Source organism: Ostrinia furnacalis, unplaced genomic scaffold, assembly GCF_004193835.3.
Source record: "Ostrinia furnacalis isolate ACB-3 unplaced genomic scaffold, ASM419383v2 OfSCF0075, whole genome shotgun sequence".
Lineage (NCBI taxonomy): Eukaryota > Metazoa > Arthropoda > Insecta > Lepidoptera > Crambidae > Ostrinia > Ostrinia furnacalis.
In genome coordinates, this window is record NW_021130314.1 from 65,009 (window position 1) to 77,912 (window position 12,904).

The window sequence follows — 12,904 nt, forward strand, 5'->3', positions numbered from 1 at the left end:
CAACTAAAGCCCGGTCTGTGAGCACGTAGAATTTTGTCCAATGACCCCAAGCTACCCATCCTTATCGCTCGCGCGTAATTATATTGCTGTCGCGACTGTGCGACGCGCGCCCGCAGTGAGTGTGCGAGCGCGACAGCAACATAATTACGCGCGAGCAATAGGATGGGTAGCTTGGGGTCATTGGACAAAATTCTACGTGCTCGCAGACCAGACTATACCTTACATAAGATTGTAGTTATATAATTTTGTAGCAGCTTGATATGCAGTTGATTGCTCTAAACTTTGTTATGTATTTATATTAGCTAAAAATAATTTGCACAAATAGTCCAGTCAATGAATGCCTTAACGACGGTGTAGAGAGAAATCCATGGAACACCATTTCTGACCTCGGGACTTTATTTAGCCTAGTTAGGTGGTGAACATAGCAAAAGTCCCCGCCCTTAGCCCTTGAGCCGGCGGGGAGAGGGGGGTTTAAAGGTACCACTTTTCGGTTTTTCGCTTAATCCTCGGAAACTATGCGTCCTAGTGACATGACTACTATGAACCAAAAAAAGCTTATTCAATTTGCAACAGGTGAGACAGTCAAGTTTTTCTATATCTTGTATAGTTTTTGCGGCATCTGCTCTAGAAGGTCTGTAAAATTGGAAATTTTATTGTTGTCTTACATGTTCCTTTCAGGAGAAAATCGACTAAATCAACATTGAGCAAACACTATAGACATGCGGGAGCATGTTAAGCCTAGTTCCGGGGAGGGGACTGCACCGTGCGTATATTTAGACGAACCAATTAGAGCCACTTTTGACTCCTCATCATTCAAAAACTACTGTGCATTAACACTTCAAATTTGGCTCATGTATTGAGACTTGCAAGATATACATCAGCTTCAAATTTCATAAATATACCTCAAACGGTTATTTAGGTATTGACGTTCAAAAATCGATATTTAGAGCACTAAAATCTATCTATCACATGTGAAATGTTAAAATTTACTGGTTTTTTATTTGTTCCTTTGTATTTACATAACTACCTTTCTGGATGCCAAATTTGAACCTTCGAGGTCATCTGGAAGTGGTTAGAATTTGGTCTATAGGTCAGACATGTAGATTTTTGGACGTCAATATCTAAAGAACCGTTTGAGGCATATTTATGAAATTTGAAACTGATGTATATCTTGCAAGTCTCAACACATGAGCCAAATTTGAAGTGTTAATGCACAGTAGTTTTTGAGTGATGGGGACTCAAAAGTGGCTCAAAGTGATTCGTCTAAATATACGCACGGTGTAGTCCCCTCGCTGGAACTAGACTTAACATGCTCCCGCTTGTCTAGAATGATTGCTCAATGTTCATTTAGTCGATTTTCTCCTGATAGTAACATGTAAGACAAAAATAAAATTTCCAATATTACAGACCTTCTAGAGCAGATGCCGCGAAAACTATACAATTTATAGAAAAACTTGTCTATCTCATCTGTAGCAAATTGAATATGCTTTTTTTGGTTCAAAGTAGTCATGTCACTAGGACGCATAGTTTCCGAGGATTAAGCGAAAAACCGAAAAGTGGCACCTTTAAACCCCCCTTTCCCCGCCGGCTCAAGGGCTAAGGGTGGGGACTTTTGCTATGTTCACCTCCTAACTAGTCTAAATAAAGTCCTGAAGTCAGAAATTGTGTTCTACAGTTTTCCATCTATAATGCTTTATTGACTGGACTAAAAATGTTATTATAATGTACAGAATCGTTTTGTTTGTTTAGGATTTAAATTATGCACAATAACAATGATATGCCTAATAATGAATCCTGACTAGTTGCGAAAAGCAATTTCTTCCAGTCAACCAAAGTAGAGTTAGGTTACCTACATGATAGTAGCTCGATGGTCAGCATCGATCTCCATCCACCGGTGGGCTATTGTGGTGAAATAGGTAACCGCCTCTGTGGTCTAGTGGTAAAACCACCTTCATCAGACGCAGAGGTCCCGGGTTCGATTCCCAGTGGGGGCAGATTTTTCTGTTCGGTTTGGTTGGTGGTAGGGCTTGCTCTCCTGGCTAGCGCCAGGCGGACTTAGAGCAAGCCCTACCACCATCTTACCTAAGTCTGTCGCCATAACAACAATGTTAAAAGAATTGTTGTGTTCCGGCAGTTAGAGGTAAGATAGCCAGTTCCTCCGTGGTTGAGGATTCCGGGTGAAGCTCGCTTCCGCCTTCGGCCTGATCATCACTTACCATCTTGAGATACAGGCCAAGAGCTTCCTCGTTGAGGATAGAAAAAAAAAGGAATATAATTAGGGCGTAGGTGGAGGAATAGATATTATTATTTTGTACGCAAAATTCGATAATAGTAAAAATATCATCATTTCATCATGGAAATGTTTAGAAAGCTAGTTCTTTTTGTTTGTAAATTAATAAATAAGCTTCTAGTTATTCATAAGTTGGTAATACATAATTATGTAATGTAATAATGTAATGTAATTATCATTTGAAATTATTTACTGTTGCACTAGTTTCAGTAGAATTTTAGAGGTTCATTGTAAATTCAAGTAGTTATATGTTTACATTGTAAATGTTTATACATAATGTATGTTTCATGAGCTTCAACCCCTGGTTTTTTACAGAAAATGTAACGATTGAACGAATGTGCAGCATGTCATAGGAAGAATTACAAAAATTCGGTTACCTACTATGATAACTTAATACAAACATAATAGTATTAATAGAAAATCCTATAAATTGGGGGTAGATGATGATTCTATCTATTCCTTTTGCCAAAAATGTTTATCCCACTAGGAGATCAACAGGGGGCATAGGCTGTCCTGGGCTTCCCATGGCGTCATGAGATGATCGAAAATAAAAAGAAAGAGTTGATCATCGCAAAAAATGGCTAATTCCCAAGAGCGGTCGCAGTTAAAAAAAAGTTTTGGAAGCTCTACCTACACTATATTTTTCCTAACAATCTATGATTTTTCCGTCACATATTTTTATGGTCTTTAAATCCAATATTTATCGCGAACCCCTTTACAAAAATCGGAACAAAAACCAGGGGTTTCATTATCATTTTTAAATTTCAGCTTGCAACTTGTGTGTCTCACTTACTCACTAGAAATTATCTGTTTGTTTGCATGTTTGTCCGGTGGCAGATAGAGAATTGGAACGACATCTGGCCTTGGGGGAACCCGAAATCTTATAATAGGCAGTATAGGTATGTACTTTGTCTTATATTATTTAACAATTTGTCAAAAAAATCATTTTTTTTTGTCCCCGCTAGGAATCAAACCCGCAAACGCCTATTTTAAGCTACGGTAGCCGAAATTACGGTGAAGGTCTCGGAATGACTTTCGTGATCCGAGGAACGCGGGTTCGATCCCCGCCGCGAATATTGTGGGTGAACCCACTCGTAACACAAGCATTTTAGCTTAACACGAGAGGTTAATTAACATGATTACTAATATTATTTAAAAAAATTACGGTACGCGAACCACCTAGTAGCTTATAAAGTTACTTTACAATTTTTGTATTTTTCGATTAGGTAGGTACCAATCTAAAAGTCCCAACACTAGCGTTTTTTGAAAGTCAGCGACTTAAAATTAATTTGTCTCAATTTTTTTTATCTTTTTTCTTAACTTCTATTAAAAGATCCTACTTCTGACCATGATTTAAGATCAAAGGCAAGCGCTTTATTAGATTTTTAGTTACCTCCTGCTTCAGGCAGGAATGAAAACCACGTCCTTTAGCTAGCTGACTAAGCTTGCTGACCACTGAGCTACGGAGTGGTCTGTGGTAGCTCAGGTGTCAGTACAGTCACGTGAAAAGTCGTTTTCTCGTAAAAAATACTGCTTCGTATGGGGATGAAACTACAACCTTTAGCTTGCTGACCACTAAGCTACGGAGACATTGGGATGGTAGCTCAGCGGTCAGTTTGGTTACACGACGCGAAGCGAAAGTTCGTCGATATATTCCCAGCTGTAATTGATTTTTTTCAAGATTAAAAATATCTAATTTGTGATAGAATCTCAAATGCAACAATATCCATTTCTTAGGTTATAGAATCTTTAACCATTGTGATGCACGACCTATATTGCCAAGCCCTTATCTAAGACATTTTTACGGCAAAAAAAGAACTAAAAAATACTTTTCCAGAGAGTCTAACTGCCACCTGGTGGATTTTCATTATCTTCGAGAGATGTATGTTGTTAATTACGATAAGATAATTGAAGTGAGTTTAAAAGCATGAAGGTGTTAAGTTTTTTATCACATCACTCGGAACCATATGCATTTCATGTACATAATTTACACATTATTATAGTTCTTGCAACTCACGAAGGCGAGTGAGCTTTGCTTGTGTGTGTACGTGTACATGCACATAACGATAGTGTAATGTCTATCAAAACTTTTGAAAAATGAACAGTAGTAAGCCACCACACATGTAAAGCTCACTCGCTTTCGTGAATTGCAACAACTACGTCTTATACTTGCAGCATACATATGTAATTAGAAGTAATTATATCACTTGAAAATGTTGAACTTTACATGTTGAGACGTTCGACTTTCCATCCAAATCCCATAAATTCAGAGGTAAATAATGAACATCATTTATAATTGTGAAATCTTGGCACCAAAAGTTCATTTCTAATTAATCTCAAGTTTTATCATTATTTATCCAAACGATTCTGTATTGCCAAATGCGACATCACTGCACTTGTAAAATTATTTTGATTTCCTTTCAAAATTATAAAGCGAAATCCATCCACGAAGACGCGCCCCACTATTCTTCCGCTAATGTTTGAGTGTTATCGGTACACGCTAAATCATCCATGAGTGCACACGCACACTACAATAATGACGCTCGGATTGCTCGGATCAAACTCCCTGCACCCCGCGCTTACCTCGACCAAAAATTTGGTGGGGCGCGTTTTCGTATGTAGATGGTACGATCTATGTTTAACAGCTGACGATAGCACATCAGATAAAAGGTTTATTGCATATTCACCAGAGTAAAGAAACCCCATGAAAACTGAATCGAGTTTCACATCCAAAAACCTCAATCGGTATTTAACTCAGCCTTAGACACCCCAGACTGAATACCTACTTTTTGTCGGCTCCCAATTTGTATGAGGAATTGATCGATACCAAATCGGTGTAATATGCGCACTTCCATACATGTCAGCTGTTATAGATCGTTTCATCCACGAAGATGCGCCCCACCAATTTTTGATCGATGGAAGCGCGGGGTGCAGGGAATTTGATATCAGTGTCATTATTGTAGAGTGCGTGTGCACTCATGGATAATTTAGCGTGTACCGATAACACCCAAACATTAGCGGAAGAATGGTGGGGCGCGTTTTTGTGAATGACTAACAGCCCAACCAAACTATCTTATGGACACTTTGCTTTAAATAAATTCAGCAAACATCGTTACATGTCTCACACATTTACAAATTAACCAAAACGTGCTATTTTTTTAAACATGTCCAGTTTTCTCACATGATTATGTTTCTAGGATCAACTTCATGAAATACGAAAAGCCTCCCGTGTCCCTCGACCACCTTCAACACTCTGACGTGTACAAGCTCATCCACAATATGGAGCAGGAGCCGCCGAAGCGAGTAGAGATGCGCACACCCGTCATCGCCGAGGCTGATTATAGAGAGGTTTGTAAAACAATGTGAACATCATAAAGGTAGCAGGAAGGCGCTGGACGCAGGCCGCTAACAACCAGGCAACATGGAAAGCATTGGGGGAGGCCTATGTTTCAGCAGTGGACGTCCTATGGCTGAGATGGTGATGATGATGATGATGATGATTAATGAAACAAGGCTGGCTACAGCATGATACCTACACTTGTCGACGGATTTACCAAACGTCACGGTAGCTCAATGGTCAGCTGAATTTCGACTGGATTAGGTGGCTCATTGATCAGAACAGTGGTTCAATTCCCTCTTCAAAATAAAAACATTTAATTTTATTAAACTGATAAGTGTCATTAATAAAATCTATTTGTTTTTTTACAGAAATGCCGTTCGGTGACTCCATGTGGACTGGCCATACTCTGAGCACCCCACAACCCACAACACCAAGTTTCGTTTCATCATAATAAACATTCATGTTTAAAAAAATACTTGCTTAAAACCACTAAGATCTTCGTCTGAAGTCGATTAAACAGTCACTGTTTTCTTGACGAGCTAAAATTGTTTTAGAGCATCAAACATTTTTAAAATAATATCTCTTTTTTTGGTTCTGAAAAATGCCAAAAAATGGTCTGAAAAAATACTTGGATTCCTGACGAAGTTATTGTGTACCTACACAGTCGTCGATTTTAACGATTCTCACTGAATTTTACCAAAATCAAGCGACTTTTAAGCATACCTACTGAAACTGATTTTTAGACACTAAGGTCTGAAATTCTCAGAAATTACATTTTTAGTTGTGAATAACTTTCAATTGGTTGTATTTTCCATCAATTAAGCCCATTATTGTTGTATTGTATGCCTGTGTTTTTCTACATTGTACTCATTTGTTTCGTTAAATAAAGAACCCAAACTGTCAATTGTTATTTTATTTAAAAATCCCTACTGAAATCTCTATAAAATCAGGGGTAATTTTTAGAACTTACATTAATAAATTTTTAACAGATTTAACCCGGGTCCCCGGGAGTCAGTTAGATTTCACCCGGGAGTCAGTAAGATTTCGCCCGGGAGTCAGTTAGATTTCACCCGGGAGTCAGTTCAATTCCCGGGTGTAGCCAGCGAATTTTCTGAAATCTTTGAATGCAGTTCTTCTTTTCAAAAATAAAGGAATATTTTCTTTGAGTAAACTTTTCCATCTACAGTATTAAGAGTACTTCCCCTTCAGGTGGCATTACACACCCTTGTATATAAAAAACCCCCTTTTGCTGAACCCAGCTATACTTTATTAGAAAGACAACTAAAGGTTCCATTTTAAAAGCTACAGAACCCCAAAACAACCATCTAGATCACAAATTCCCAAGTCAATCTAGTTGGTCCCAGTATTTTGTTTTAAACGACAAAATTACCCAAGAAAAATGAGAGCGTTAACAACACTGATTCTTTTTGCAATACTCCACTGTGCTTTATCAAAAAACAACGTGAAATCTCTCACGGAGTCTTTGGGACAAGAGGTTATAGAAATAGGAGCACCTATTAAAGGTAATTCATCATAATACTCGCTTTCCGCCCGCGGCTTCGCCTTTTGTTTGTCACAGAAAAACTTCATCACGCGCGTCCCCGTTTCAAAAACCGGGATAAAATCTATCCTATGTCCTTTCCCAGGACTCAAAATATCTCTATGCCAAATTTCATCAAAATCAGTTCAGTGGTTTAGGCGTGAAAGCAAGACAGATAGAGTTTCTTTCGCATTTACGAGTATAATATTATTATGGATTTGCTATGTTAGCTAGCTGTCACCATCTACAACTTCGGCTTCTAAAGGCTGTTTAAATTCTTGGCATCCTTTTTAAACAAAACTCTACCTTGGGACTTTACTCATGACACCATGCCCCAAATATAAGACAAATCCAAAGAGTAAAATTGCAAAAATCATTGACTGGAACACGCACGAGTAGTGTTGGCAGGCAGGCCTCCCACTTGGTAGACCGACGATCTGGTGAAGGTTGCGGGAAGCACCTGGAGCGCAGAATTGGTCATTGTGGAAATTCTTGGGGGAGGCCTTTATCCAGCAATGGTTGACACAGAACAGTCTTTATTCATTTAACTCCCTTTCTCTCTCTTTAACTTCGAACTCCTCTTATGTTCTTCTGCTTAATTTTGTTGCGGGTCCAATGCAAGTTTAACTTTCCCCGGGACTAACTTGACCTTCACTGGTTGGGTTTTTATCAGTTGGGTTTAGATCCTGGCTACACAGGAATTGCAGCGGTGGGAACGAGAGGTGGGAATAAAATTTGTCTCGTATCTTCTGGACCGGTAGTTATGGAAATCCTTGGTCCTTGGTTGTATAGTCCCGTTTTTTACCTTCGTTCCTGTTCATCAATTCAGATCTCCCTCAAGATCTGGAAGAGGAACCGTCTGCGGAGAATGATGAGGACTACAAGTCCACAGCTACTGTCCAGCCGGCTGCCACCAAGAAAGACATTAAGAAGACCACTGTGGTAAACCATTGTTACTTATTTTTTTACGTTGATAATCGGAGAACTAAGAAAAGGTGGTTTCCCAACTTTAGAATCCACCGCACTGTTGATTACATTCATTTGGGGCATTTATTGTTAGTTGTTTGGACAAAAATAAACAGAATTTTACAATAAAATAATCTAAATAGTCAAACATAGTCTCCTTATTGTTTTGAAGTCAATATAAACCCGATTCGAGCGGCGCAAGACCGGTCTTTGTGGAAATCCTTGGGGGAGGCCTTTGTCCAGCAGTGGACGTCTTTCGGCTGAAACGAACGAACGATAAACCCTAAGTCCTAACCAATCTCATTCCGTTATCAACATAACTTTTCAAACCAACATCGAAAAGAATGTTTCACAAAGGAAACGAACCCATGAACTTATCGAAAAGAGACGCAATTTATAACTTAGGAAACCACAGAAGAGTTCTAAGTAAAAGTGAAAGAGCTTTTTATAAGCCTACTTGCAAAATAAATTAATTTAAAATTATTTTTCAGACAACCGTGGACACTCGTAGGAAAGGTGTCCAGGACAAAACCACGAAACCTGATGATGAAGAGGCCAGAATCGAGAAGGAGCTCGCCGAGATATACAAGGACAACTTAGGTATCACATTCTTCATCATCATCAGATCATTTATTCTCTACTGCAGGATGATGACTATAGATCGTTTCATGCACGAAGACGCGATCCACCATTCTTCCGCTAATGTTTGAGTGCTATCGGTACACGCTAAATGAAAGAAAGAAAGAAACATTTATAATAAAGACAAAAGAGGTGAAATAAAAAAAAAAGCAAATAGACAGAGGTGACATAAAACATACAATGAATGAGCAAGTAAACTAAGCAGTGCCACCCTGTCGCACAGCGATGCCCATCGCAATGGGACCCCACTCAGCATATGCCGTGGCCCCCGGTGAGGGAAGCCACGACGCTGGTTTTCAGTGTGCCCCATATGATCCACACACACACTACAATAATGCCGCTCGGATTGCTCAGATCAAACTGCTGGTTGTTTTTTCACACAAAAATTAGTGGGGCGCGTCTTCGTGGATGAAACGATCTAGGTATACTCTTTATAAGAGGCAAATGAAAGATGTAGATTATCATCATCCTTTCAGCCACAGGGCGTCCACAGCTAAAGATAGGCTTCCTCCAATGATTTCCATTTTCACATTGACTGGTTGACAATGGCCAAAGCCTTCCTGCTCCTGCACTCCTTCATCTGAACTCCTGGCGGATAGATACTGCCCTTATGAGACTATCCCACCTCTCAATCCCACCGCTGCACCTGCTGTGTAGCCAGGATCTACAGCTTGACCGCCAATAACCGAAGTGAAGGTCAAGTTTGCTGCTGCGCTTTCCAAATAACGATACTTCTATCCTTTTCTCACATTTCAGATTATAAATCTGACAGCTCTGAGGTGGTTAAAGATGCGACCACCATAAAGAATCAAAATCTACTTGAAGAAGATGCTAAGCCCGTAGCACGATCGAAAGTCAAGTAAGTTTTTTCTGAAATCATCACAAAACTAATCCGTTCGAATTTGCGAAAAACTGAATAGGTTTTGTCACTAAACTGGACCAGTAAAAACAGGATCTATGTGGTGCGTTAGTTTCTAGAAAAACTGGTTCTCTCTTTCTTTATAACTGAACTAGCGGCCGCCCGCGACTTCGTGCGCGTGGATCCCGTTTTACCCCCTTAGGGGTGGAGTTTCGTAAAATCCTTTCTTAGCGGATGCCTAAGTCATAACATCTACCTGCATGACTTTCAGCCCGATCCGTCCAGTGGTTTGGGCTGTGCGTTGATAGATCACTATGTTAGTCAGTCAGTCAGTAAATTTAGATTGTTGATGCTTCCAGCTTCAAGTTCCAGCCTGATATGAGCAACAACAAAGAGATAGAGAAGTTTAGGACCTCGATAGACGAGATCAGCTGCGACAAGAGGACCAAACTGAGCGCTACGGTATTATCACATTCTTCTTTAAGATCATACGAAAGGCTCTATAGTCTGGTCTGCGAGCACGTAGAATTTTGTCCAATGACCCCAAGCTACCCATCCTTATCGCTCGCACGTAATTATGTTGGTGTAGCGCTCGCACACTCACTGCGGGCGCCCGTCGCACAGTCGCGACAGCAATATACCTAATTACGAGCGAGCGATATGGATGGGTAGCTTGGGGTCATTGGACAAAATTCTACGTGCTCATAGACCGGGCTTTACCTACTATTTCAGAAAGAAGAAAAAATAAAGCTTCAACAAACGCGTTCATAGGCCAACGACAGGACACGCGCGACCTGTCATTGGCATATGATCTAATCTGAAATGATGATCTACTCCGCGCTAATGGGCCACAGCCACAGATGGCTACTGGCTGGCGACAAGCTCTTCATAATAAACGTGTTAAACACGTTATGGAACGCTATGGAGAGGGCTATGTTCGAATTTACGAGATCGTATCAGAAATGAGAAAATATGTAACCGAACTACAGTAACTAATATACGAAGGATTGGCTAGCTAAAGTGGTAATGGGCAGGGCACATAGCACGCAGAACTGACGGCCAATGGGGCAGCAAGGTTCTGGAGTGGAGGCCACGTACCGGAAAATACAACATGGGACGTCCACCCATAAGGTGGACCGTCGACCTCATAAAGGTAGCAGGAAGGCGCTGGATGCAGGCCGCTACCAACCGGGCGATAAGGAAATCATTGGGGGAGGCCTATGTTCAGCAGTGAACGTCCTGTGGCTGAAATGATGATGATGAATTTAATTTAATTGCCTTTGTTACAGACCGTAGGACCGAACTCAGCGAGTGAGAGCAGCGGCCATTTTGTATTTTGTTTAATTTCAGTATTAACTGCAATGATGAATTAGTTAAATATCTTTAATTTAATGTTATGTGTACTTGCTTCTCTTATTATTATGTCTTAATTGATTATTGTTTCAAAATCGTTGTGTTATTGAATAAATTTTGAAATTATTAGATTATTTTCTTTTATTTACGCCCGTATTCACAAACATTACAATGAAGTCTCACAGTGCGCGTGGACGCACAGGGTGACACACGAACCAATCACAGAGCTGTTTTCAACGCTGTGCGTTCGATTTGCTGCGTCACTTAAGCAAGCATCGTTTGTCAATACGGTAGAGTCTTAGACCGATCAATAATTGACTTCTAAATACCTACCTACTACTATAGTGTTGACAGGTCTCCCACTCGGTGGACTGACGGTTTAGTAAAGGTCACGGAAAACACCTGGATGCGGGCAGTGCAGGACCGGTCGTTGTTTAAATCCTTGGGGGAGACCTTTGTCCAGCAGTCGACGTCATTTGGCTGAAACGAACGAACATTAAAAACTGGACATACTACCTCTAAGTTTGGACAGCTTTCTTTGGTGGAAAGCAAAAACCCAAATCACTATAATGACATATTATTAGCCCACTAGCTGTGCCCGCGACTTCGTACGCGTGAAAATACTTATTTATTAATATTTCCCGTATTTTTTGCAACATTTTTCTTTACTGCTCCGCCCATACAGCCATAGAGTGATGTTCTTGTAGATAGCCTAAAGCCTTCCTTGATAAATGGGCTGAGTTCCAGAAATTAGCGCATTCAAACAAACTTTCCAGCTTTTTTAATCAGTATAGATTCATAATCCACCTTCTCTACACCCCTTGGACACTACGATCAATACCTGGGTGTCAAATTATACCACTTTAGGTGCCGCTGCTTTATAGCATTCTATTTTCAGCCACAACCTTGAATCAATATCGATTTTCTTCAGGTAGATGCCAAATCGATTACCTTTTACGCCGAAAAACGATTATTTGATACTGGACAGTACAATCTGATATGACATGCTATCAAAATGATTCATTGCTTATCATCATCATACTAAATTACACTAAAGATAGGTAACGTTTTTGTATGTTTGTTGAAGTCTATACTTCAAAGTCAATTTTTTTTTATTCAGTACCTAGACCCTTTCCAGGGCACTTATACACGTCCCAAGCTTGCCCTACCACCATTTCAGAACTCAAGTCATTTTTGTCAGTCTCTGAACTCTGAATAGGTTTTGAGTAGAGTTCTGAAACTATTTCGACAAAGAAAATGTACTTTTCTTAAGTTGTCAGATCAAAAGTACCTATCCTCATAGCCCATTAAAAAGGTAAAGATTACATATCTAACAAATGACGTCACGAGGAAAAGTTAGTTAATTTGTATCCTTATCAGGGAAAACATCAGTATAAACCGGCCATTTTGGAAAGTCAACCCATGTCGCTAAAGTCGCTGAGTTTTCTTTGGAAAACGAATTAGTTCCTTTTCCTGCCGCTGACTTTTCTGTTTAACCTCCTTTTACTTAATGTGTCATGGTAGATTAAAATATTGTTTTTATCATTTTACTCGTGGTGTTAGAGTGGGTAGCAGTGTTTTTGGAAAATGGAGCACCCTGCATTTGCGGACGCCGGTGCGAGTCCCGGTATAGAAATATGGGGAATAGAGGTTAGTGATTTTAGTTTTTTTTGTAGAGTAGAGGACTAATAGAGATAAGTTTAAGTACTTAAGTACTCATTTAGTATAGGTACTGATCTTATAGTTTTTATTACAGAACGAAGCTGAAACAAAACTCGAGGCATTCTATGCCTTCGTAGTGGACTTGAAAAAGCTCTATGTATTATGAAAGCATAGTACGTAAACAGAAAATAATGTTCGTTACTTTTATGACTTTGTATAACTTTAAATACATAAGTTTAGGCATTTAAATGGTTG

At 39.7% G+C, this 12,904-nt stretch overlaps 3 protein-coding genes across 3 annotated transcripts in view; all 3 read left to right on the forward strand.

Moving 5' to 3' along the window:
* The window catches only part of LOC114350359 (titin), a 37,461-nt gene extending 30,927 nt beyond the window's left edge, over positions 1-6,534 (forward strand). Inside the window, exons 16-17 of the mRNA XM_028301139.1 lie at positions 5,488-5,638; positions 5,999-6,534. Coding sequence (XP_028156940.1) covers positions 5,488-5,638; positions 5,999-6,040 — 193 coding nt within the window. The 3' untranslated portion in view covers positions 6,041-6,534. The remainder of the gene's footprint in view (positions 1-5,487; positions 5,639-5,998) is intronic.
* A 452-nt stretch (positions 6,535-6,986) lies between these two features.
* Positions 6,987-11,057, forward strand: LOC114350690 (uncharacterized). Its single transcript, XM_028301589.1, has 6 exons — positions 6,987-7,153; positions 8,000-8,112; positions 8,628-8,736; positions 9,532-9,634; positions 9,994-10,096; positions 10,924-11,057. Exons 1-6 carry the CDS (start codon positions 7,030-7,032, stop codon positions 11,005-11,007), a joined length of 636 nt encoding a protein of 211 aa, XP_028157390.1. The 5' UTR covers positions 6,987-7,029; the 3' UTR covers positions 11,008-11,057.
* A 1,464-nt stretch (positions 11,058-12,521) lies between these two features.
* Positions 12,522-12,904, forward strand: part of LOC114350380 (gelsolin) — a 28,778-nt gene continuing 28,395 nt past the window's right edge. The window contains exon 1 of the mRNA XM_028301157.1: positions 12,522-12,637. Coding sequence (XP_028156958.1) covers positions 12,575-12,637 — 63 coding nt within the window. The 5' untranslated portion in view covers positions 12,522-12,574. The remainder of the gene's footprint in view (positions 12,638-12,904) is intronic.